The 27,227-nt window shown below is 40.0% G+C and overlaps 1 protein-coding gene across 10 annotated transcripts; it reads left to right on the plus strand.

Moving 5' to 3' along the window:
• Window positions 1–13: 13 nt before the first annotated feature.
• gapvd1 (GTPase activating protein and VPS9 domains 1) lies at window positions 14–27,227 on the plus strand. 10 transcript variants are annotated; one of them, XM_030142599.1, is made up of 31 exons: window positions 14–160; window positions 2,408–2,441; window positions 4,309–4,527; window positions 4,958–5,225; window positions 5,328–5,900; window positions 6,004–6,087; window positions 6,209–6,343; window positions 8,208–8,400; window positions 8,989–9,069; window positions 9,346–9,369; window positions 11,294–11,451; window positions 12,053–12,182; window positions 12,377–12,502; window positions 12,630–12,803; window positions 15,454–15,591; window positions 16,785–16,919; window positions 17,583–17,702; window positions 17,988–18,065; window positions 18,858–19,204; window positions 19,381–19,468; window positions 20,266–20,298; window positions 20,945–21,016; window positions 21,115–21,243; window positions 21,338–21,464; window positions 21,567–21,679; window positions 22,361–22,520; window positions 22,626–22,813; window positions 22,936–23,149; window positions 23,588–23,660; window positions 23,779–23,976; window positions 24,254–24,394. In XM_030142599.1, the coding sequence occupies exons 3-31, from the start codon at window positions 4,343–4,345 to the stop codon at window positions 24,392–24,394; spliced, it is 4,485 nt and encodes a 1,494-aa protein (XP_029998459.1). In that variant the 5' UTR covers window positions 14–160; window positions 2,408–2,441; window positions 4,309–4,342. The 10 variants fall into 10 exon arrangements, with proteins under 10 accessions (XP_029998459.1, XP_029998460.1, XP_029998462.1 ...); XM_030142600.1 differs by lacking the exon at window positions 2,408–2,441 and having other exon boundaries at window positions 24,254–27,227; XM_030142602.1 differs by lacking the exon at window positions 2,408–2,441 and having other exon boundaries at window positions 21,115–21,240.

A 27,227-nucleotide genomic window follows, 5' to 3' on the forward strand; every position in this document is an offset into this window, starting at 1 on the left:
GTCTCCTCGTGATGACAGCAAATGACAGCGGTGTTCGCTCCTGCAGAAGCCAGTGTGAGTCGGCTAGCCTCCACCAAACAATTCCTCCGAGGTCAACAAATCTTTTGATCAGCTGTGTTTAGAGAGATTGTGAACAACTACCACACACTAATTACGATCGGTAAGTTGCTAAATATCCGTTAGCATATTTGGTGGATCACATTTGGTGAGTTAAAAGCTTGCAGCACTAGGCTAAGCTAACTCAGCTAACTAGCTCATCGTTAGCTTACCTAGGTGGACTAGCTGAGGTTTGGCCGAATTTAACTTGGTAATCAGGCTAATGCTAAATTAGCCAATTCACCGGTTTGTTTGCTGTGCTCTTCGCCCAACTCAACGCCAACACAAGGCTTTTTTCACTGTCTGATACCATTGTAACACCAAACTATGTGTGCGTATGTCAGTTCACATTACCTTCATAGCATTTAGCTGACTTAACATTGTTAACGCTGACGTTCATATGTTTTTCTTATTCTCAACTAATCTGGTCGTTGTCTTCACCAAGTAAGCCCAGCCATCGATACTACCCTAACCAAGTCTAGTGTTTGGTGGGTGTCTGACAGACCTTTGTGGGCTAGTGGGTTAACCAAAAGCAGTTAATCAAGGACACTTAAAGCATGTAAGTAGAAATATTTGAGCCACACACCCATTCTGACTGAGCCGAGGCTGAGTCTTAGTCTTTACATATAAACATTCAGACACAGATTGTAAGCCCTTGTTATAATGGCCTGCCGTCATCGGACAGAAGGGTTTTACCCCTGGATAATACAGATAAGTCCTTGTATTGTAGAGGTTCTGGTCATTATAAATTGTGTTGATTGCTACTATGCATCAAGCCGCCATTAATGATGATATTATGTCATTGAATCATTTCGTTTCACTCTGTTACTATTTTGCTGATGTTTCCTGTTGTATATCATTATGGATCCGCTATTTTATTTTTTATTGTCAGTCATAAAATGTTAGCAAATTGCAGACTTTAGGGGTCATTGACCTTGTCACTGAGGGTCCAAACTCATATACTCATTCTCACATAAATGCAGGACTGACGTTTTTTACACAGTTGCTTTGCCATGTGTGGCCATATTACTCAGGAGTCTATTTAAATTATATCTACCATTGACTGTTGGTCAGATTTGGTCACTTTAATGTGTGATTAAATGCTCAGATCTAGGGTGAGTCAACAGGAGCTTTTCCTCTGAACTAATGATTTTGTGAACTGGAAATAAGGTCAGTTTACTCTGTATTTTAGAATAGGAAAACTCTGAATGTCAGTGCACGTGTTTTTTTTTTTGTTTTTTTCTCATGCTCTGCATTTTGTATGATTAGTATGTGGCCCAAAATGAGTACTAATGATTCGAAGTTAATTTATTGTCAGTGCTCGTGTAATATTTGTATGTGATTTTTAATTCACCTTGAGTAAAAGTTGCAGTTTTAGAATTTGTTTGGGATAAAATGTTTGTGCCAAGATATTGCACAGTGTGAAACCAGTGTTTTCAGAATTTACTTCAGATCATTTCACTTAGTAGATAAGAATGGGAGCCATCTAGTTACATAAATGCACAGTTTAGGTTTATATCCTGTCCTTTTCTTCATTACTAAATAAGACAGTCCAACCTTAAACAGATTAAAATATAGGAAGTTGCCCTGAATTGAAATGAAATTACCCGTGCTGAATTTTTTTTAAATTTTGATGATACTTGAGCTTATGATACAGGTTGTAACACATGACAGGAATCTTGGAAAGCGTACATCTGATTTTGTTGACAACTGCATGCTTCAACATTCCTTTTAGACAGTAGCTCCCACTAGGTCAAAGCTTATGTTAAAAAAGGGTGGTCTTTTAAAAAAAAAAAATGTCAGACTGGCATAAGCACTCACTCATTGTCAGTGTTTAATAGTTTTCCATAATCAGTGCCTCTTGAAAATAATAATATTGCCCTAGAGGTGTTAAAGATTATTTATTGTACTTTCCTTACAGTTTTTAATTTCAGAGAATGTAAGAAATGCTCTGAAAGGGAAGTGTGAAGAGGATGTTATCCTGTACCTCTCAATACCTTTTGTGGAAACTGAAATCTTTTGAATGCCTATAAAAAGCACTTTGTTCAGTTGGGCTCAGCTATGAAGTGGGAGGAGTGCGTTGTGTTCCTACATGGTTATATTTTATTTATTTATTTATTTATTTTATAAAAATAGCCTCAGAAATTTCAGACATTTCTTATGATGCTTTCACAGATGTCATTTTACTTTATGGTTCAGACTGATAGTATTTAGTGTCCTATCTTTCTCTGACTATTCTTGCACAGCTCAGAACATTGCAGATTATGTCTTTCCTCTCACCGTCTGTCGTTTGGTTTCTCTTCTGCTTTAGAGTTCCTCAGTCTTCTACATGATTGAGTCACCAGGTACCTTTATGAAGTGAATTGTGTAGATGTAGTTGGCATAGGTGGCTGTGACAAGCAGCCTGTAACCTCTTTGCTAGCCACTCAGTAGCCTAGTTGCTTTTTCACTTCCGTCCAAATATGTGAGGAATGCGCTTATTTAAGAACACGAGTTCATACATGGAAGTGGAACGTGAGTGTGCTTGGTAGCCTGTTACCTATAAGAACATTTAAGTTTCAATTGCAAAGCTGTGCAGAGTTCATTCTCACAATAATTGTCAATTTAATTTGCTGAATATTTCTCTGTTAATCAATTAATTAGTCATTTGCTTTATAAAGTTCTGAAAAATATTCTTAAGTGGTTTGTATACACATCTACCCAAAAAAGAGAAAAAACAATATTCAGTCAATAATATAGCAGATCGTGTGCAGATAGTAGTAAACTTTCCTTTCCTGCTTCTAATTAGCTTTTGTTTTTTCTGTATCCCTAAATAATGTACGACTACAGTATATTCTTTAAAATATTACATAAGAATATTATACCTATACAGGTGTAGTTTTTATGTACTACTCTATATCAAATGGCACTAATAACAGGGTTAGTTGTAGGAATGTTAAGTAAGAGCAAATTGGGATTAAATCATGTAATGATGTTTTTCCCCCAATATTTAGATTACTTTATATAGCCTGCTGATGGTCTGTTAACATAAGAAAAAGCACACACAATCTAGGCTACTAGCAACCTGAGGATTATTAAGTTTATTTTTTTTTTCCACATTTAGTAGATCAGTAATCACTGTGCATCTGAGTTTGCCAAGGGAATTCAGTGTAGAGTTTGTCATTGTATGTTTAAATCAGCATAACCAATTTGATTTGCCAGACATATCAGGTCTGTTGTCGTGGTTGTCTGTTATCTTGCAAGCAATGACACTGCCTAGCCGTTATTCTCACTCAGGCAGTTTTCTCCAGTCTTATTCTCCTCCCAAAGTCTGTACTCCACAGTGTTTGCCATGTTAGCATCCAGCCACAAAGAGGCTTTGTGCAAGGGATTCACCAACAAATCATTCAAATTTCATGCATTCAGTTTGGTTTGTATGTCTTGGTTGTGTATAACTGGAAAAGGGAATCTGATTTGCATATCCTGCAGTCTTGTGTCTCCAAAAGCTTGTTAAAAAGTGTGCTTTTGCTGTTGTTATTGGGCCAGTGTGTGAAGCACGCTGAATGCAAATGATCACTTCTCTTGCATGACATTAACATCATGTGTTGAGCTAGCGTTTAACCAGACTTTTAGAGGAAAGGGAACCACTTCCTGTTTTTCCTGTGGATACAGTACTTTTCTATCCAACGTTGCTGGTTGATAATGTTGAATACTGACAGTACAGATTCAGTTTAAATAAGTAACACACGTTCATTCGAGAAGCTGCAATGATATAAGGGTTTGTCTTTTTGTTTGACTAATGGTATACATTAAGATTCACTGATCAAATGTATTTCTCTTTTAAATTTATAGTAACATGGCAAATTAAATGATCTGTAAACTGTAATCACATTTTCTGGACTTGGCTCTGTGGTTTATTCAGCTGCTGAGTGAGCAATAGCATTCTGTGTGTATACAAAATGATGAGGTGGAATGGATGAGGTGAAAGGCGCTTTACTCCCGCCGTGAACATTCTGTGTAACGGTCTTCAGACAAGGCAAACCACCTTCAGAGGACCAAAAAACATTCTGAAACTTTTCACAGGCAGAGTAGTGCTCTTGATGATGAGTGAAGTGGCTTTTATGAATAAGATTGGTGGAGTTGCCCTTGAACATAGTCAGTTAATTATTTAGAGACTGCAATTGTGAAGTAGTATTGCCATTGACTTGTTTTTTTTTCCCTACTCTGCTACAGTCATTTACCTCTCTGCCTTCGTGAGCTGTTGAAGATGGTGAAGCCAGACATCCACACTCTGGCCCACCACCTGAAGCAGGAGAGGCTGTATGTGGCGTCAGAGAAGCAGCTGATCCAAAGGCTCAACAGCGATGTGCTAAAGACAGCTGAGAGGCTGTACAGGGCTGCCTGGATCGCCAAGCAACAGAGGATCAACCTTGATCGTCTCATTCTCACTAGGTCAGATCTACTTCTAGAACATACTCTGACCTTACATCAGACTTGAGAAACATACCTGTGTGCTTTCTGTCCAGAGCTAGATAACATGGAGTGATTTCATGTTTGTCTATCAACTACAGAGCTGGAGTCAGGACATAACAGGACTAGCTAATAGAAAATCAAGCAAGACTAGCTCCTTCCAGAGTTAAAAAAAAGGATAGTAGCAGCTCTAATTTTCATTAGTGTACATCTAACTCATTATCTACATTTAATACATCTAAAACTGAGTATGATTTGCATAATTCGACACATTGAAAGTTAGGATTTAGCCAGTTGTAGTAGTGAGAGGGTTGTGCAAAATGAAAGCAGTTACTGATACAAGATATTTGTTAAAATAAATGTAATTAACAGCTAATATAGTTAGTAATTATACTAAAACTCTATTCTACAGTGCGGAGGCCTCTCCAGCCGAATGCTGCCAACATGCCAAAATGCTGGAAGATACTCAGTTTGTGGATGGCTACAAGACTCTTGGCTTTCAAGAGACGATCTATGGGGAGTTCTTGGCCAGACTCAGAGAGAACCCCAGACTGGTGGCATCCTGTCTGGTGGCAGGAGAGAGGCTGAACCAGGAACACACCCAGGGGGTCATCCACAATGTCTTCACCTCACTTTATGGCAACTGTATCATGCAGGAGGATGAGAGCTACCTGCTACAAGTAGGACTCCACTTACCTCTACAACAATGTTAAATTCTAGAATAACACGACTTGTCTCTAGATTTTCACGTTTTTAACTGGACCACTTTTGTCAACTTTTAGGTTTTGCGTTATCTGATAGAGTTTGAGCTGAAGGAGAGTGACAACCCCCGCCGTCTACTGCGACGGGGAACCTGTGCCTTCAGCATCCTTTTCAAACTCTTCTCAGAGGGCCTGTACTCTGCCAAGCTCTTCCTCACTGCAACACTTCATGAACCCATTATGCAGCTCCTGGTGGAAGATGAAGACCATCTGGAGACTGACCCGGCCAAGGTGACTGAGCGCCTTACTCCAGCCCAGCAGGAGCGCTTTGGGGAGAAAGGCTCTGAAGGCTACAGACAAAGGGTGCAGGCAGCTGTGGAGGCCAATGAAGCCAAGCTTGTAGCTTTGGTGAACAAATTCATTGGTTACTTAAAGCAGAACACCTACTGCTTTCCCCACAGTCTGCGCTGGATCGTTTCCCAAATGTATAAAACGTTGTCATGTGTGGAACGCCTTGAAGTAGGTGAGGTGCGTACCATGTGCACAGACCTGCTATTGACCTGCTTCATTTGCCCAGCTATAGTCAACCCAGAGCAGTACGGTATTATCTCAGATGCACCCATCAATGAAGTGGCTCGCTTCAATCTAATGCAGGTCAGTGGTAAAGCAAGTATTCTCTTCTTCACATCCTGTACAAACTTACTACATGTGGGACTCACTCGTCTATATGTTAATGTTTCATATCTTTCCTACACAGGTGGGACAGCTTTTGCAGCAGTTGGCCATGGCGGATGATGATGCAGACCCAAGGAGGAAAAGCAGTTTGTCCAAATTTGATAAGGTAAGCTATGCACATTGCAGTCATGCCATGTGTTAACTAATGTAATTTTATTTTAATTCCAGCTTAAGTGCATGTCTCTCCTTTTACTAAGTTCCTGTCTTGCTCTCGTTCTCAACTGCAGAGTTGTGTAGCAGCCTTTCTGGATGTAGTGATTGGAGGAAGAGCAGTCGAGACTCCGCCAATGTCCTCAATGAACCTTCTAGAAGGCCTCAGCAGGACTGCAGTCTATATTACACATAATCAGCTTCTTGCTCTGGTAAGCAGTTCTAGTATTTACAACCAAAATGTGTCATTAGTTCTGATGACAGGTGATTAGTACTGTATATTTCCCAGCCTACCATGCTACTTTTACAATGTTTAATATGCAGAGGTTAGGGTACAGACAAACAGCACATGCCCTACTTTTTTTTTTAGGAAACCTAAAATATTTAGCTTGTTGTAACTACTTAGTAGAACCTATTCAGCTGTTGTGAATTTTGAAACTGTGGCATTGTGTAATACATATCCTGTTACTGTGCTGTTGACAGTTGACTTGGGAGTTCTCGTTATCACAGTACTTTCTGTGTTTGGCCTAGTTGGCTATAATCACAAAGATATTTACTCTTTTCTTTTATTCAGTTGTTTGATCACACCTGTCTGTTACAAAAGGAAATTTTACACTCTGACTCACTCTGGCTGTGACCTTTCAGGACATCCTGCAGAGAATAAATTAGTTGCCTAGGGTGTGTGGTTTTTACTATACACAGTGAAAAATAAAATTGGATTTTATTTAGCTTGGTCCCCATTGAGGTGTAAGGTGTCTTTTTCCAGGGAGTCTTTGTCAGGACAGTAGTATCTAACAGTTTTACACAAAAAAAAGCTAAACAAAACATGTTAAGCCATAACAGCAACACAAAGGAAATGATAAAAAAGAAAATAAAAGATGATATAAACAGGCATACAGGTCATACCAGTAATGGGAGCACACACCCCCTCCGGCCAAGGGCTATGGAAAGTAGCAACATGTTTTACCTCATGGCAGTTTGTAAAATTCCTTTGAAGGCATTCATAGAAGGGAGTGTTGTAGGGTAACTGATTTTACAGCTCATTCCATACCTGGGGTGCATCAAGTTCTGTGTTGGTTTGCACATATTTTTATGATTGTGCATTAACTTGGTTCATGACAGTAGTTTCTATTCAATGTATATCATAATGGTTGTGGAGTTCTTTTGCCTTTCTCTCATTGCAAAACATGTCAGTGAACTTGTGCCACTGCTCAGTTAAATCGAGTTTAGATTCATCTACATCATAAAGTTGATAAGTGTGAACTTGCCAGAGACATATCACACCTCTGCTTAGGATAGAATATTTGTTGACACACAAACATTGATTTACTTGGATGAGGTTCTTACCAAAAATTGCTGACACACTGTCTGAACTGTAAAGGAAAGAAATTGATAATTTGCTGTAAAATAGTTGTTAGGAGAGTGCATGAAGTTTGCAAAAGTGTGTTTTTAGTATTTCTAGAGCGGAGGTTATGAGTAGAATTTGTTTAAGACTGTCCTGTCTAAAATTTTTTTGCCAGTCCATAAAGCAGGGTTCCTGCAGGGTCTTAAAAAGTCTTAAAAGTCTTGAATTTACAAATCTGCTTTAATACCTTGAAGTCTTTATGTGGTATTAAATTTAATATGGTAGGTCTTAAATTATGTTGGCATAAATTTGTTGGCTATATTGTGTTTAAATGTGTCTGGATAATATCCAAGCTGCAAAGAAAGTAACGTTAGTCAACTTGGTTTCACCTGTTCCAACGTTACAATTTATGCTGAAATTAGGAACCAATTATCGCTAACTTTGCAACCCCCAATAAGAAATGACTTGGAATGAAGGGAATCAAGGCGTTGGAGTAAATAAATACATTTTCCTAAATTCTAGAGGTCCTGAATTTTGCCAGTATGGCTGTGAAATGGGTATCAAATTCTGTCCTAAGTAGTCTTAAAAAGTCTTAAATTTTACTTGTAGAAACCTGTAGGAACCCTGACAAAGATAACTGCTCTAGAGGTAGTCAGTTGACAGCAAAAACATAGAGAGGAAGCACTTGGAATGTTATATCTGTCTCTAACGCAAATGTCTTTGGCATTTAGGTGGACTTTGTTAGGAGTGTGATGGCAGGAGACCACCTTCGGGAGGAGGAGCACATGGCCCTGGAGACCCTGCTTGCCAATGTGCCCCAGTCTAGAGCCGTGAAGAGCAACAGTCTGGAGCTCACTCCCTCCAACACCCCACAGCTCTCCCCAGCTACCACTCCTGCCAACAAGAAAAACAGACTCCCCATAGGTACCTACCTCTGTGGCCCCTAAAGCCACTGTGTTCCTGTTTCTCCAGTTTTCAGAATATGATTCAGCCTTTTTGAGATTTCAGTTGCAAGCTTTCTGCTTTACAGGAATATCATAATTTAAAACCAAAAAATTAAAGACAACCCTGTATTATTTTGTCTAATGAGAAGCAACATAAACAAGTTTATGCTGATGGCTAGTGAAAGCCTTGTGTTTTATGCGGAGCTAATGAGCTTCTTCTCTGCTTGTTAGAAAGATAATTAGCATGGCCTGGATTGAGGCTCAATTACAGAAATGACAACCAATTAAATTACCAAATATAAATGAACTCATTTTAATTGGAATAGATGGAAAGATGCATAGACTACCTTCATTAGCATTTTAAAGACAAATGATGCCGTAGCAACTCCCCCTTAATTAGAAATGAACCACTTGTGCTTGCTTCTCTGACATATGAAGTTTATATACACAATGTTGACAAGATGCTTCAAATGGTATTACTTTGATTTCTGAGTTGTACTCTGTATTCTTTCTCCAACTCCCCACCTTGTTCTTCTCCTTTCCTCCTGTGCTGCCAATGAATGACCAGGACAACACTTAGCTGCTATTACATCCTGGGACCCCACTTCCACCACTCTGTCTGCTCACATTCCATTAGTAACCCCTTTTGGTGGGTAGCCTGTCAGTGGTATTAGAGCTGGAGAGAACTTAACCACATATCTGTTGTTTCACCCAGTTTTGTGTTGGATAACCCCTCATCTAGCATCAGTCAAATCTGCACAGTGATAACCCTGCCCTGCCACTCTTATCTAGCACCGCTTTCGTCTGTGTGCTTTTGCTACACCTGCTTTGCCTTGCACAGTGCTTTAGCTCATTACTAGGGATAAGATGTTATGTCCACTCATTCCATTTTCTAAGTTTTCCTGTTTTTTGCCTCCTCATGCAGTGGAGTATGGCTGTTCATTACCAGGTAGAGTGGGGATAAATGTACATCTTCCACCTTGGTTCCTTCTGGTCTGTGCCCGGGCTGTGGTCAAAATATAGATTAGCTTTTTACTTATATACATAGCTCTGTTAGAGAAGAAGTTGAAGGCAAATAATATAGATCAAGTCAAGTAATGTTATTATAAACTCATTTCAACATGACCATTACTCAGTTATTTTAATTCTTTGAAGTTTTTCATTATCCAGTGACTGAGGTTGAAACATCAATACTGTGCACTAGAGCCTTAAAAAGCTGTATTGAAATGTGTGATACACTTCTTTACACTTGTCTGTAATCCCAGAAACAAGAAGAGTGAAGGATATTTCAACTAGAGATGCACCAGTTGGACTTTGTAGTTCCAAATAGGCCTCATTGTATAAATATCATTCTGTTATGCATAAAGCAATATCAAACTTCATTAAGTATTGGTTTCTAACTTTGTAAAACAAAATGAAACAAATGAACACATAAAATACTTATTTAATGAAATTGTAATTGTCCATAGCAACTCAGAAAAACCTATTGTTGTTGTAGTAAGTGTGAAATAATTCCAAAGGAGTTTTATTTCTATAGGGATTTATTTTGTAGGAAACTGGAGAAATGTAAGAAGACACATATTTTATTATACATCATCATTTTATTTTATATGTTTTAATCTTATAGTTTTATGTGCATAGGTTGGGTAGTAATTATTTGGACTGGCAGTGACATATCCACACAGAGAGTAATGTAGACTTGAACTAAGCAGAACCATCCAACTGTTTGAATCTGTATGGCATCAATATCTGATACCTATATTGGTATCATTGCATCTGTAATTAAAACGCACAGATTTTCATGTTTCACCAAAGCTCATACTCAATGCTGAGTTATTTTAAATGGCAAAGCTGACACTTTTTACAGGTCAGGTTTGTTTAGTTTCTGCACTGTGTGTTTTAACTGCCATACAGCTCTGGAAAACATTAAGGGATCACTAGTTTTATATGCTATTTATAGTTATTCAAGTAAAACCATAAATCTGAGAGTCTATTAAGAATTATTGTCTTTTGGAGCATTTTGTGTGTACAAAGTGGCCACAAAATGCATCCAGATCTTGAACAAAATCCTTTTGATTGTTAGGTAACACCACCAAGTTTTAATGTGGGAAGAGCTCAGAAATCTATATTTGATAGAATAACCCTGATATTTAGTCGGAGGTTTCATGAGTCTTTGAATGCATTGAACAGCTAAACTTTTCTGACAGATTGAGACATGATCCTCCTGTTGATCACATTCCAGAGGTTTCAGTGAGACACAGGTCTGGAAATTTGGAGAGGTCTCTAGAATTTTTTCCAGAGCTGGATATGTGGTATCGTCTACACTCTGCATATTTGTATGATTGATTTAAATAACTGATATCAGACAGCATGAGCAGCACTGCCTCTGCACTTCTGTCTGTCTACTGTATAAGGTTCAAATGGAATATATTTTTTGTTTAATATCTGTACTTGATCCAAAAGCTTTGTTGTTTTTTGTTTTTAAGGTACTAACACCTAAAAGGGAGACTGAGATCCTCTTGAATGTCACTCCACAGCATACATGCAAATGAGGAAACATAAGCACTGTAAAGACAAAATTAAATGAAAACAGTCTATAAAATGAATGTCATTAATAATGCAGCACAGTAACAGAAACACAGTGGTGTGACATTTCAGATTGGAGTCTTGTTTCTCTGCTTTGGCTTTAACATGTACATACTCACAGATACTATTTGATTGTCCTGAAAACTGATCTTAAAAGTAACATGTGAGTCTCCTAATACGTTGGCTGAATTCTACAACAAATTTTCTCTTCAAACATTTATCAGCATATGATTAATTTTCTTCTGAAGTTACTCTAACTCTACTAATACCTTCCAACCCAAAACCAGCAGCTGCTCGTAGCCGCAGCCGTACCAACATAGCCCAGGAGGGGGAGGCAGAGGCCAGCTCCCAGGAGTCCCTACAGGAACTGATGCCAGAAGAGGTGCTGGTGATTTCACTAGGAACTGGTCCTCAGAATGTCCCTGGAATGATGTCAGAGAATGAGGTAATGGGACTTGAATTAATGTAGTCATTTGCAGGAGAAATAGTGATGCGATAAATTCAGTGTCGTATTTTTTTCCTGTCACTGAAGGAGAGTAAAATTTCTAAGAGTTTATGTCATGCATTTTGTAGTCTGTGCTTGTAACGTTATGTGATAAGATAAATTTTAATCTACGTTGAATTAATCTATCATACAAATTTAAGTGTCTCTTGGTGCTTCTGAGTTAAGTTTTAATTCTTTTTCATAGGGATACACAAATTAGGAAAGTCGGGGTGGATAATGATTTTTAAGGTTAATTATAAACACTTATCTGAACTGTTTTAAAGTCTCAGGCCATCATTGTACAGTCGTTGAAAGTAACAGAAACAACTTTATGAAAAAAACTTTAGAAACTATAACACAGCAGATCCAGCACTAATTAATGACATGCTGTTGTATTTGACAGTAAGTGATATTCGGCAAAGGTCAGTATTTCCTAATACTGATATTTGGCTTATATCTGTTCATACCCAATTTCCACATGTATATTCATATTTTAAGTGACATTTTGTTTATACATCTTGTTTATGATCAGTGCTCCTCCTTTTTTTCTATTGCACCATAGGTTTTGAACCTGCAGATGGCTGATGGTGCCCAGGGGGATGGACATGCTGATGATACTAAACTGCATGGTAAACCAGATAAAACTCTACGCTTCTCACTCTGCAGCGACAACTTGGAAGGCATCTCAGAGGGTCAGTCTGAAGTCCCCTACCAAGACTAAAACACATACACATTGCATCTTTTTTGTATAATCTCAGCAAACATGGATTAAAATATTGCAACAGCTTAATTACGTTTTTATTTGCAATTTTCCTAACAGGTGTTTGTATAATATATGAAACTGACTACTACGTTGACTATTATGTGGATTTTTTTTGTCCATCAGGTCCATCCAATCGTTCCAACTCTGTGTCATCTCTGGACCTGGAGGGGGAATCTGTTTCTGAATTGGGAGCTGGACCATCAGGGAGCAACGGGGTAGAGGCTCTGCAGCTTTTGGAGCATGAACAGGGTAGACATATGTTTTTCACTGTGTTCTTAAAAAGTTGACTTGAAGGCGTAGATGTTTTTTTATATACAAAATATAATATAAACAAGTATTAAAAATGAAGACTATACGTTATGACATTCTCCTTTAGCTACCACACAGGACAACCTGGATGACAAACTGCGGAAGTTTGAGATCAGAGACATGATGGGCTTGACAGATGATCGGGACATCTCTGAGACAGTCAGTGAAACGTGGAGCACTGATGTTCTAGGGAGCGACTTTGACCCAAACATGGATGAAGATCGGTTGCAGGAAATAGCAGGTGGGGGCAATGGTTTACTATCTAAACTCATAGTCAATTGTACCACATTAATGAGTGAGCTGTGTTGGTGGGGTACTTCTTATGGAATGAACCTACTGCTCAGGGCTTTCAGTAACTTTTTATGAAGCAGATTTAGGGAAATGTCATCACCTTGTGGTATGTGAATGAAATAGCACCAAAAGGCAGGTCTTCAGGAAATGGCCCACACATTCCCTCCCACGTACCATATGCTTTTATATGCTGTTATTGCCATTATTTATATACAGGTAGACTCATGGCTATTATTCTATCGCTACTTTTAGTAATTTTGTGTGGTTTAAGAAGAAAAATTGTATTTGACACAATTTCATTACCCAGTAGTTCTTAACTCATGAATTATTAGTAATATTTTTTGTTTGCTTAGTTAATTACTTTTTTTAACATGTATTTCCATCCTGGTATATCCTGGTGTTTGGTAAATCTAAATTGATCCAAAATTATTTTACTGTAAGTCTTGTGAGAATATTTGAGTCTTAAATATTTATACAGAAAAGATATTTGACTATTTAGTTTAACAGACTTATTACTGTTAACTGCTTTTAATCTAAAGTCATTTTATTTTGTTGCAAATGCTGTATTCCAGGGCTTAAGAACAATTACAAATCTCGTGATCATTTCTTTTACCTGAAATTCCAAAATTAAGTACACTATAATGAATAAATCAGTCATAATGCCCTGGATGCATTTAATGTAGTGGACACACTTGATGAAAATAGAACATGCCTGTTTAAAAACACTTATTTTTATCCGTCTCTGAAAATGTCCCTTGAGGTTTGCGTTATCATACGAGCAGTTGGTAATAAACACATGCTTAATTATAATATGGTAATACCTAAACATCTACAGTAGATTGTACAGGGCTAGCTCATCCCCTGAAATTTATTGATCCCAAGCTATGACAATAACAGACAAGCTTTAGGCATAACAGGTTCATCTGTGATGTCACCTGATATGAAGGTGATTGTAGACAAAATATTTGTCTCTCCTTGTTTTTTCTCTGTCGTCCTCAGTCTCTTCCTTTACAGCCCACCCCATGCCCATCTCTCTCCTTCTCTCTTTCCCTCTCTCTGACATTCACTCAGTCCCTGCAGTCTTATTGACCTTGGTTCCTTCTCATTTGCATCCACCATTTTTCATTCTTCGGAATATGGCGTTGGGGGACTTTTCCATCATTAAGTGAATTTACAGCGATTTCCTTATGTGTTTTCTCCAAGGGATTGGGTTATGAGATGCACATTAAATATCCATTAATACCTCATTATCCCACTGATAAGATTACCATGATAATGAGGCAGAAATTCTAATTGTTTCACTTCTTGTTGTGCCACTCATTTAATCATCCACCTGAAAGACATGTACTCTGCGCCCCTACCTTGAAGACTGTAACACGGACAGCGGGATAGAGCTCTCCCACCGCCAATGAGAGCCCTGCCCCCGCCAACATCAGCACACATTGTTGCCTGGGTGCTGGCATGCTTGCATGCTCATGGCGTGCGTGTGCCATGAAGTGGAAGCATGACGTACCGGGGGGTGCAGCTCACACCGGTGGACTTTTTGGTCTTGAGCCCTCACCACTGACTCCCACTCACACCTGCTTGCTCTTTCCCCCTCCTCCACATTCTTCTGCCTTGTTAAGCTCTGGCTTCCCAAATGGAGATGGAGGGACACAGTGCTGAGGACTTTGTGGGAGGGTGGGCTAAGCGGTAATTTGGTTGTGAGTAATGTTAGGCTTAATCAACAGCTCAAAGTCGTGGCCCCGGAGGCCAGGGCAGGGTGAGATATTACCATTACCCTCTGACCTTTGGCACAGTGGTATATATGCCTGTGGGGCCCAGCATGAAATGTATGTGACCTCCAACTCTCTCGTCTCGGAATGTGAAGAGCACTGCAAGTGAGCAAACACATCCTCAAAAGCAACAGCAAAGAGGCTTTATTTGGAATTTTTTTTAATCTCATGTCAGTCGGAAATATACTGAGAGGTGCAATTTAAAATCAATAGGTTATGACGACTTCATTCAAAGGAAAATGATCGTCAATTAATTATTTCAGTCATACACTGAGACAAAAAACCGACATTGCTTTATTATAATATATTGAATACTTCAGGCCTTAAATAGCTTATCTTATACATATATTTGCTATTTACTATTATTTAGCTATATTTGGTTTAATAGGGTTGTTACTGTTATTTTGTTATTCAAAAAAAGATAATTTAATACAGAATGGAAAATTGTCATTAGTTGCACTCATATCATATAATATTTGTGGAATTGATTCTGCAGATGAAAACACAGAAATGCATGCCACTCAAAAATTTCAGTGTTAACAAAGGCATAATTTATTTAGTGGCATTTTCATACACCCAAGTTCACACATTGCTCATCTGAGAAGCTCTGAATAATTGATTAGAACTAATTACAGAATATGAATCAACACTAGTCCCCTAACAACACACAGAGGCTTTGTAAAGAACTAAAAATGTGCCTTTAAGATGACTTTGGGACTGGAGAGGCGACTTCTTGCTGGTCCAACACTTTTCCAGAACAAAAAAGCTGTTTCTCGCTGTGGATGGCGCTTTACTCTTTGTCTCTGTCCTTCTTTGTGTTCTCAGGGGCAGCTGCGGAGAACATGCTCGGCAGCCTGCTGTGTCTTCCTGGCTCAGGTTCAGTGCTGCTGGACCCCTATGGTTCCACTATCTCAGAGACCACAAGTGAGGCCTGGAGTGTGGAGGTGTTGCCTAGTGACTCAGGTGGGGCACCAGGTTCAGTCTTGAGATGTGGAACTTTGCGCTTTGACTGCTATCTTTCTGTGACTATAGTCTTGATTCTTGTGATTTATGTCCATGACAGTCTCAAATGTGTGTTTGCATGCATATTTATGTATATTTAATATAATGGGGGTTGGGGCACCAGGTGTGATTGCACTGCATTCTATACCAAAAATGTGCGCATACATCTGTAGACATATTTGTGTGCTCTTGCCTGTCTTTCAGGGCAGATCTGTGTGTGCCAGTAAAAGGCAGCTCAGGGTTTCCTTAGAGGGACCACCAGGTGTGTTTGCACCTGTGGTGGAGCAGTGGGAAGGAACGCACAAGGACAGCAGCTGTCCTCAGTCAGTTTACATGGTGTCAGTTCTTTATCTGGCTAGACTAAGCATTGCTTTCCTCTGAGACATATTGTAGTTTTTTATGACGGTAATCACTCAGGGCACCAGTAAATACAATCTTTATGTGTTCGATGTATTTCATGTATCCTAAATGTTTAACTAATGAGAGATTATGTCCTTAACTCTTGCTTTTAAAAAAACAGTGTTTCTGCGAAAATCTGGTGATTGCTTTATTAACAACGTTAAGTGTTTATTTGAAAAGCGTGAGCCTTATGTTAATTGAAGTATTACACCATTTCAATATGTGCAGTGTAGAAATGACATGCATGAGTGTCTTGATTGCTTTTTGTTCCGTTTGCTGCCCATGTGCTCCTCCGTAATAGCACAATCGGAGGCTTGCTTCAAGTAGTACGCTTGTTTCATGGCTAGGCAGCAGAAAACTACACTCAGAAGAGCACTTCACCAACACATTATTACTAACGAGCATGCAAATGAGTACTGCTGTTAGTATGGAACCTCTGGGTTGGACCCAACAGCTCCACTGGGTAGCCAAAGAATTGGCCGTACTAGCTTTATGGTTTAGTTTGGCAGTTATAAGGCATGATAATGTATGCTGTGTTTGATTTCGTGCATATGTGCACACTTGGTTTCCCAATAATCATAACAAAGGAAGGGGTGGAGTGAGAGAATGACCACCATCTGTAGCAGAGTATGCTAGATTCTTTCTTTTTAATACCATACTTTGTTTATATTTGGGTGCGAGAAATACAGATTTTCCTCTAGACAAAATGTAATTGTTTTTTCTTTTCTTTTCTTTTTTTTTTTTCTTTATTTTAGAGGCTCCAGACCTGAAGCAGGAGGAGCGTCTGCAGGAGCTGGAGAGCTGTTCAGGGGTTGGCAGTACCTCAGATGACACAGAGGTCAGAGAGGTCAGCTCGAGACCAAGCACACCAGGCTTAAGTGTTGTGTCAGGTATAAAGTTATCTACTTCTTTTAAAAAAATAACTTTTTTTAAATACGTATTTTCTCCATATCCCATGGTGTCTTTTGTGTTTTGAAAAATGTTAGTCAGACAGTGAGCTACTACTTCACATGTTAAATATCCAGGTGAAAACTTTGTTTCCCACTGTCCTTGTTTCTGTGCAGAACGGTCATATTGCTGGCAGGGCTGTTAGCGGGGGTAGTGGGGTCAGTGCGAATTTTTCTGTATGATACAGAGGTTAATGCTAGTTGTGTTTTCCCTGGGCTCAGGTGGACATGCTATGTTGACAAGCATGAAGTAGTATCCTAGATTAAGAAGCCAGCCATGACGTCCCTGGCTCAGCTCACAGGAAAACATCCCAAGGGATCAAGCCGATGGATAGTCTGCATCTGATGATCACTCTTATCTGTGTCGTTCTCCCAACCCATGGGAGCTTACGCTACCAATTTAGAGTTCCCAGTTGGTTCTCAACTGAGCGAGACCATACAGCATAGTCTAAAGAGAAAAATATCCTCATTTGTTTGAGAACCATTGAATATCCAGGTTCTTTCTCCTGACTGCTGCCAGGTTGAAGCATCTCACTGTAAAGGTGATATTGTTTTGCTTTTGTTTTGAATGTCAGAAGGGACATGCGTTTGTTTTTTGTGCTGCAGGTATCAGTGCAACCTCAGAAGACATCCCCAACAAGATCGAGGACCTGCGGTCAGAGTGCAGCTCGGATTTTGGAGGAAAGGACTCGGTGACCAGTCCAGATGGGGAGGAGGCAGGCCACGGTAGGAGAATGTCACATCAGTACCAGTGTGTATGTGGTCAAAACAGCATCAGCTAGAGCCATCAATCCCCGTCTTCACCACAGCTGCCACCAGACTAAATCACTGTTTTAGAGTGCTAAGCATTACTTAAAGTTGTGAAGGAGAGTAAAATATTTTTTGGCGTTCTTAACATTGTACAAGGTTGATTGTCTGGATAATGCGTCTTTTTTTGTACTTGTTCTAAACCAGTTTTTCAATCAACATTCTTCTGCTGTTAAGTATGTCAAGTCTTTGTCTGTATTATAGGAGCACACCATCTGACATCTCCACCATCACAGGCTGATTCCTTGCTGGCCATGTTCGATCCCCTCTCCACCGGAGAAGGTAATTTGCGCTCCCAGAATGCTCAACACCCAATCAGAGATAGAAATGACTATCATTAAATTCCGACCCTAATGTTATGGGCTCACAGAGCAGCTTGAGTGCTGCGAAATTAACCAAAAGTGAGCCTGTGCCCCCTCCCAAGTCTATTACCGGACACAATAAAGGCGTAACTGAAATGTCATTCCTCTTGGCCCATTAATTGTTTTCAGTCTTTGTTTCTCTTCATGTGTGTTTAGTTTTCAGTGCTGAGGGTAAGTGCAGGTGGAAATTGTTTGAGAGAGGAACAGTAGTGTCTGTGGCAAGGTGAAGGGATGACAGGTTGAGAGACCTCACCCCAGGCTCTTTGGCACTGTCCCCTTGTCCCACTGTGCTCATGGCACGAGGCTGCCATTGGAAGCTTTTCAGGAGAGAGAGTCTACCCTTGGAACAGGTGGCCTACCTACACCTAGGGCTCATCTCCCACTAACATCTCTCTTTAGCACTCCCCCCATTTCTAGGTGTTTTTTTCTACTCTTGTAATATGTGTAGAAACTTTTCTATAGAAATGGGTGAGATGATGAGGTACAGTGGAGCACTACTACAAATGTTTCAGTCAAACTTCAGATGTATAATAATCACAAATAAAACATCTAGACTGTCTTTATTGAGTATGCAGTGGGCTTTTAAGAGGGTAATTTAGGCTGAAAGAGAATGCAATGAAGCCTGCTCATGAATATTTAGATACTGGCCATATTCTTTCAGTAAAAACTAAAATTTGCTCAGTCTTTCATTTTGCATCTTTTATTGCTTCAGGCTCTTCCACTGGAACAATAGTGAGGCCCAAAGTGCACTATGCCAGACCCCCTCACCCTCCCCCTGACCCTCCCATCCCTGAAGCCAGTGCCCTGGGGCAGGAGACGCGCCACTCTCTCTTCACGCCTCACTGCTTGGCACAGGCCGAGCTGGAGCACACCAAGCAGCGCCACTCCTTCCCCGACAGGCTCGTCCGAAGCCGCAGCTCTGACATTGTGTGCCCAGGCCGCCGGCCCACAAGTGATCCTGGCCTTAACCGGCGGGTAGCAGTTGAAGATCGTGACCCTGCAGGGGCTTTTGCCACAGGACCGTCTTCTTCTCCCAGCAAGGACTCCCTGAAAGGAGAGGTAACCTACTGACACGATGATACTGTTGTAGACAGTTGTGTTTATTTTTATGCTAATGTGTCTCCGGAACAGCATAAAAATAAAATGTTTTACTCTGTTTTTGTTCCAGTCTTTGGTTTTTAATAAACTATGTGGTTGGGTCCCAAATTTAACTAGTTAATTTCCTTTGTTTAAAGGCTGAGGACAGAAAAGACAGTGACGATGAGAAGTCTGATCGCAACAGACCATGGTGGAAGAAACGTTTTGTGTCAGCCATTCCCAAAGGTTAGTAAACAGATCACATGGTCATTTTAAACACGTCCACTTTTCTAAATTGAAAAATGTGCTTTTGAACATTAAAAAGTGATGTGTTTGATTGCAGCACTCCTTTATTTTTTGTTGTGGAGAAAAGTTCTCTTAATCACAACTGACAGAAAATATCACACTTTAAAGAGCAGAGCGAAAGCCAATTTATAATGTGAGAAAGAGAATGATGATCCATGTTGTCCACTCCATTGCTGATGTTCCACTTGGAAAATGATGTTTCTTGTTTGAAGTTACTCCAGAGACATGTCCAGTCCTTTTTCTCTCACGTCTCACTGGCTGCAGATTTATATAGACTTTTCAAAGCTAATCAGTCATCAGAGAAGCTTTAGCTGTGTAGATTGTATGGCTGTAGCCCTCCCAGCAGTGCTGTCAGCCAGCGGCTAATGGTCATTAGATAGACCTCTCTGTCATCAGCACTGATAGATGACACATCTCTTGTTGCAGTTCTACTCTACAACCATCTCTCATACATCTGTCTGGGAAATAATGAGCTGTGCCCACATGAAATGCCTGCTTATTACTCTTTGAGATAATGATGTTTCTTAAGTAAACATTAAATTGATATTCATAAAATGGAAGACTCTTTGCTCACGGAAAAGTATAAAGCCACGTAGCCTAACAACGCCACACTCCCAGAATTCTGTAGTGTCCATTGTGTTTGTCCTGCCGCTCTGCATGGTGATGCACATTTACTCGTCCCTCAGAGCGGCAGCCTGTGTGTGAAAGGCCAACCCTGTCTGTTGTGTTCCTCACAGTGCTGTATTGGACGGCTGAGAGTGATGTCCCAGGTAATGCTTTCACGCTGTTGTCACTGAGCTAGCTTTACTGCTGGAGCCGGCGGCTGCGTGCCATGCTGCTTTGTAGATGTGCTCTTATAGCTGTAGAACTGTGATGTGACATGGTGTAGCCTGACCTCACACAGCCACACCTCATCAGTGCTTCCATTGTATCACCCCTTTTCTTTTTGTTCCCATTGTACTGTAATAAGAAAACAGAATATCAACGTAGATGCTCCATCCTGTATTTTGAGTGGTAGACGTTGTGTCTCTTTGTTTGTCCTGTTCACACCTCTGTGTTAATAGGATAAGCATTAGTAGGTTTACAGTATGTATCTCTTCAGGTGAAAGTTTTTATGAGTTGTAATGAATATTTCTGATATTCTGGCAGTATGAGCTAATGGTTTTATGTATCATCGTATATGTTTTGCTTTTCTTCAGCAGTACATTTCTACATAGAGACTTGTTAGTGTGATGCTATATATCCCACACTGAGATTCACTTTCACTACAACTCATGGAAAGTCCAAAAGATTTATCGATCAAAATGCATTTTTGATGGGCTGTCAACAGGTGACCCATGATCAGCCTCTCATCTTGGAAAAACTGAATGTTTTGCACTCAATACGGCTCACTCATCACATATCTCTCCTTTGCAGCTCCAATTGCAGCATTTCGGAAGAGGGACAAGCAGGAGAAAGACGAGATTCCTCAGGAGCGTATCCCACAAGGTCTGTTCTAGTTTGTTTTTAATTACTTTTCTGGCTAAGATAGTTCATCAAAGTGTGGTTTAATTTAAATGGATCTTGTGTGTCTGTTGTTTTGTCAGATGACCCAGTGCCCAGACAGAGTTCTCAAGCCCAGGCAGCTGAAGACATTCTGGACAAGTACAGGAACATCAAGAGGACCAGCCCAAGTGACGGAGCCACAGGTGGAGCTTCCTATGACACTACAGGAGGTCTGGAAAACAAATCTGGCAGAAGTATCTTATAAAAACATGGAGTAAATGAAAACAAGGAATTTGTATTTAATATTTCTATATACGCTGACAGACCTTTGCGTTGAGGACAGCGTGCATGACTCTCCAAGAGAGGATACTCTGCAGAACATTTCCACAGATGACCTCCCAGACTCTGCCAGCCAGACAGCACAGCAGCATGACTCCAAGTTCTCCTTTAGGTCCCATATTTGCAGAAATTTTACTTTCATTTCCAACTATTTGAAAACCACTACTGTTTATTTTAATCTTTAATTTTATTTGTTTTTTCTTTGGTCTTTTAGTGATGCCAAGAAGAAATTGAGGTTGGCATTGTGCTCTGCAGACTCTGTGGCTCTGCCCATCATGGCTCCTGCAACCACAAGAAATGGGCTACCTGACCACATGGACCCTGAAGGTAGATGCATGCTCTTGTCTGAATCTGTGTTTTTAGGGGTTTGGGATGTAGCTGTCCTTAAACTGATGAATTGCCAGAGAATAATGTGTTGCAGACTGTATTGAGGTGCCACTTTTTCCTTTCTGCCAAATTACAGAAATCTATGTTACGCTCTGCCTAGGCAGCAGGATACTAGTCCTTAAAGTTGGCAAGCATCCAACCTGCTGAAAGTGTCCCTAAGCAAAAGACACCAAATCTGTACCACCTTCACCTTCTGACTCACCTTCCAAGGTTTGGGGCTAGGTTGGAAAAGTGGGGGATGTTAAAGAGAATTCCCTCATGGTATCAATAAAATGTCACATTATTATACTGTCCTGCATATTAAATCAGCCATGTAGCCCCAGTACATAGATTAATAGGGGTACTACATATCTGAATGCCTCACAAAATAAATGACAACTTTTCCTCGCAGCAGTGCAACAAGGTACTACCATTACATTCAGTACTACTCATGACATCCAATGAAATGGTTTACAGTAAAAAAGATATATATATATATATATATATATGTATGAGACTCTATTTTTGTGGCTATCACTCACATTGTCATCTGGAGGCAACAGCTTGATCGGATTACAGCAACCAGACGGTTCTTTTTGAGCAGTGTGTCTAACGCTGTCTCCCTGTTGTCCTCTCTACCAGACAATGAGATCGTCTGCTTCCTCAAGGTCCAGCTTGCAGAGGCCATCAACCTACAGGATAAGAACCAGATGGCCCAGATTCAGGAGACCACGCGCTGTGTCAGCCGTTTTGATTCACGCACCTGCAGGAAGCTGCTGGCTGCTATTGCTGAGGATTACAGGTAAGTGCAGGGGTCTGGAGAGATGAAACGGGCAAAGTTAGGGCACCCCCTCAGTCCTTAATTTGCTCATCCCTACTGCATAATTAATTCTTTGTATTTTCTTAGAAAACGGGCACCATACATAGCCTACCTGACTAGGTGTCGTCAGGGCCTGCAGACCTCCCAGGCTCATCTGGAGAGGCTCCTCCAAAGGGTGCTGAGGGATAAGGAGGTGGCGAACCGTTACTTCACCACAGTCTGTGTTCGGCTCCTTCTTGAGCACATGGAGTCCAAGATGCTTGACTTTATTAAAGGTGTCTGATTTTTTTTATTTAGTTTGTTTTAGCATAATGGAAGTACTTCTAGCTGTTCATGTTTATTTTTTTTTCTACTGGGGGTTATAGTTCTGTCCTACACTTTATTCTTCCTCCTCCAGCGTTCCAGGGGTGCACAGCGGCTGATGACAAGACGGCATCAGTGGAGGATTTTCTGCGCTACTTGTATGGTGCCATGGCCCGTGATGCCATTTGGCAGTACGCTAGTGAGGACCAGCTGCAGGATGCCCAGATGGCGATCGAGCGCAGCGTTATGAACCGCATCTTCAAACTGGCCTTCTACCCGAACCAGGATGGAGATATTCTCAGAGACCAGTAAGTACTTGGCATCAGCAGTGTTTCTTTTTATGAAGTTTTAAAACATGCCATTATTATACTTCCTAAATTTATGTTGAAGTAATCAAATGTTTTTTTTTTTTTTATTTATTTACCCAGATAAGTGCATTTTGTTTATCACTGCAGAAGCTTTGATGTGTGAACTGGATTTCCTGTTCAAGTACAGCAGTGGGCATGTAATGTTAATCTGCTGTTTACACACTTGGTCCCAAAATGTAAAAAAATAAGAGACAGTGAAAATTTACTGTGATGATTATTGTCTGTATTTATTTGGTATGTATTGTACATGAGAATAGTAAGCGAGATTAAATCAATTTATGACATGCAGACAAAGGACTGAGTTTAACAGTTTTTTTTTTTTAAATTTCTGGAAACACTGCACCACAAAATGTACTTATAATGTTTGTGTTTTTACAGGCTTTTCCATGAACATATCCAGCGACTCACTAAAGTTGTTACAGCCAATCATAAAGCTCTTCAAATCCCAGAGGTATAATCTTGATTGTTTTTTTCTCATCATTGCTATGGCATCAGTGATGAAATAAAACACATTCAGGTACAGAAAGCCTAAAAAAAACATCTGAGCGTTTTGACTTTTCTGTTTGCAGGTTTACCTAAAAGAAGCCCCCTGGCCCTCCGCACAGTCAGAGATCAGGACCATTAACGCCTACAAGACGCCACGAGACAAAGTCCAGTGTATACTGCGCATGTGTTCCACCATTATGAACCTCCTCAGTCTGGCCAATGAGGACTCTGTCCCTGGTGCGGATGACTTTGTCCCTGTGCTCGTCTTTGTCCTCATAAGGGTAAGTGCAACTTTTTGCCAACTTAACAGGTTGAAATTTAAACACCCTTCACATTTCATCAGTAAGTGAATTCTTGTGAAACAGTATTGAGAATCATAAGATTTTTTTCCCTAAGTAACTGTATTGTAATGGCATGCTCTGTAAAGACTGCTGTCTGTTAACCTGTGCGGATAGTTTTTACATATTTTTACATATTTATGATTGTAATCTGTGTGGCATTGCGTGAGGTTCTTTCAGTGGCTAATGCGGGCCCATCCCCACATCTCCTCCCCTCCAGGCAAACCCGCCCTGCCTGCTGTCCACCGTTCAGTACATCAATAATTTCTACGCCAGCCGGCTGAGTGGGGAGGAGTGCTATTGGTGGATGCAGTTCACCGCGGCGGTGGAATTCATTAAGACCATCGACGATCGCAAGTGAAGCAGAACAGCCACCTGTATGGGCAGACTGCGGGGGAAGGAGCCGGGAGACTGGGAGACTTCCCAACCAACTGCTCCCTCTGCACAGCTAATAAAACCTGGCCCTCAGCCTGCTCTTTATTTGTATAGCCTGTACATAGCCAGAGACTTCGAAAGATTACAAAATATATATTACTGTATGTATGTGGACAAATCCAGGTTTTAGCTGTGGTAGAAAAACGGCTTTGGGGAAAATTGGCAACATATTAACTCTGATGTTGATTTGGATTTTTCCTTTTTATCTTTTTTGTCTCGTCATATTTCACTTTTGGGGTCTGTACTAGAAATTTTATATAGACGATTATCAATATGACATTAAATCAACCTAAAACATAATCCTATTGAAAGGGACCAGACTTCCTTGATGTAATCACTGATCTTTTTTTTTTTTCCCCTGAGTGAGAGGGAAGGGCTTCCAATTAAATTACAATTTAACGTTCATTAAATGCATTGTAACATAGGGATTTACAGTGCATGATGGTTACTCAGATGAGATTTAGTGACTAATAAATTCCCAAACAGTAGGGCAGCTTTTTTCATGAATTGTTTACTTCATCCAATTCCTAGACACATCTGTCAGTGACAATTTGGACAAAAGGGCCCACATATTTCTATGAAATAAAATGTATTTATTTCTGTAATTCTATTTAATGCTTTGTTTAATCTTACAGGAGAAAAATGCATATCAGGCCCATTCAACATGTCTGAGGCAAGTGATGTAATTACAATGAACTTGCTAGAAAAGAGGTAGGAAGGCACCTTAGCAACGGGTAGCCCTTAGTGGGGATGCAGGACGAACTGGATACAGGGTCGACTCGTGCACAGAGTAGTGGTGGCATGTATGGAAATATTGAAAATAGTGCCTTTGATGTGGGGCGCTCTGTACAGGCAATTATTGAGTTTTTTTCTTAAACCAGCATAGGCTGGCAGGCATTATCCTACCCCACACATACACACTCCAATGGGCCAACCACATTTCACTGAGAAACCTTTGAAACCCGAACCTTTGGAAATGGACATCACATTACTGATTGTCATAGCGTAGTACTGTGGTACTGGGTTGAACAAATATCCCCTTTGGTATTATAGATCCTACCTCAGAGTTGAAACCAATTAGCCTGATGTCAGTCTGTCTACAGTACTGTAACTGTCCTACATTGGTTGACAACAGAGTACTGGATCACTTTTGCACTGGTCAAAGGTTTGCTGTTGATTCGTTCAGTCAGTACCTTTTTCATAGTAATACATTGAGGGCAGGAGAGGAAAGGTGGGCTACTGAACTGCTGTGATACTTATTCTGATCACATCACCCTTAATTAACATAAGCCTTTGTTTTTGCGAACAATTTTGTTTCAGGCTTAGTTTCTGCTCTTAAATCTGAAATGCCACATGTGTCTACATGGGCTGAATAGTGAACTATTGGGATTTTAGCTTTCTACCTCCTCATAAGTTCGAGAAAGGGACTCCTGTTTATGTGCACTTATGTTTCTTTTTCCCAATTTAGCGTGCTGTGATCTCCCAGTGTCATTGTATCTTTCCAATTATAGTACGAGCATGTCTGATAACCCAGAAGTGACTAAAACTCCTTTTCTCTTGAAATCCTCTGCTTCATTTTTGTGCACAGATGTGCCACATGTATTATAGTTTCAATAATCCATTTCTTTTCACAGTAAATCACCTGACAGCACAATACACAGTAGGATAGAAGAGCAAATAATCAACACTATCAACTTGTTACTGACTTGCAGTTATGCTAAAGTGGTTGGTGTAGTACATGAGTGTGGTTTTTGTCTAGTGAGTGTGTGAGATGATTGTGCGATTGGACCCTCTGCCTCCTCTTGCATGAAGTCAGTGAATGGTCTATACGTTCTCAATCATGCTAAAACAGTAGAATAGGATTAGTATCTGACACAGGCCAGTAATTGAACCTGCAAGAGGATGCACAGCGTTTCTTTGTGTCTGTGATACTTGCATATCAGAACGATTTATTTTGCACAAAAGAGATGTCTTTTCCTGAAAATTTGACAGGGAGCAGTGTATTTTGAAATTTCATTACTGCTGGCCTTTACAGCCACAGCTATTTAACATAAACATATTGTAATTAAAGTAATAATGGAGTGCAAAGTTAAGGACCTGACTGTTACTCTTTCAAGCTGATGAACATTCACATTTGTGGACAGCAACGTAACAAATGTGTTTTTATATCCCTCTACAGTAGCATATGCACCAGATTCACTGAGGTACCGTGTGTATTTGCAGTATACTTCCTTGCAGGGTCTGTGTAATCAATTTGATGAGAAAACCATGCACTGGAAAATCAAGTTGCAGGTTGCATCTATACTAATTAGGTTTATGTGATGTCACTTTAATTGGAAATACATACTGCACAAATCTGATGAAATTATTTGGACCTGGCTTATGTTTCAGTGTTTCCTCAGATAACCAGTCGCAGCTACGAATGACCCCAGTGAAGTACTGATCAAAACACCTAATTATTTACAAAAACAATGTATATGACTGTGATGGCAACTGTATTTTTTAGCTCTTACTATATGCAAACCTCTAGGCGGCGGTGTCAAGTAAACAGACAAAGGTTTTCAAAGCTTTACTGCTCTGCTCCCTGTACAATTGATTCTAAAGGCTGAGCAGAGGAAAAAGTTTTACATCTTACATCTAATTTTACATTTAATTGTAAGCTTGCACAATGATGACATGCGGGAAAGCCGGTTTGTCTTTACTGTGATTATTAATGCATTATGTAATTCTTTGAAAACAATAAAAGAAGCAGAAGTTTT

This window comes from Sphaeramia orbicularis, chromosome 9 (genome assembly GCF_902148855.1).
Source record: "Sphaeramia orbicularis chromosome 9, fSphaOr1.1, whole genome shotgun sequence".
NCBI lineage: Eukaryota > Metazoa > Chordata > Actinopteri > Kurtiformes > Apogonidae > Sphaeramia > Sphaeramia orbicularis.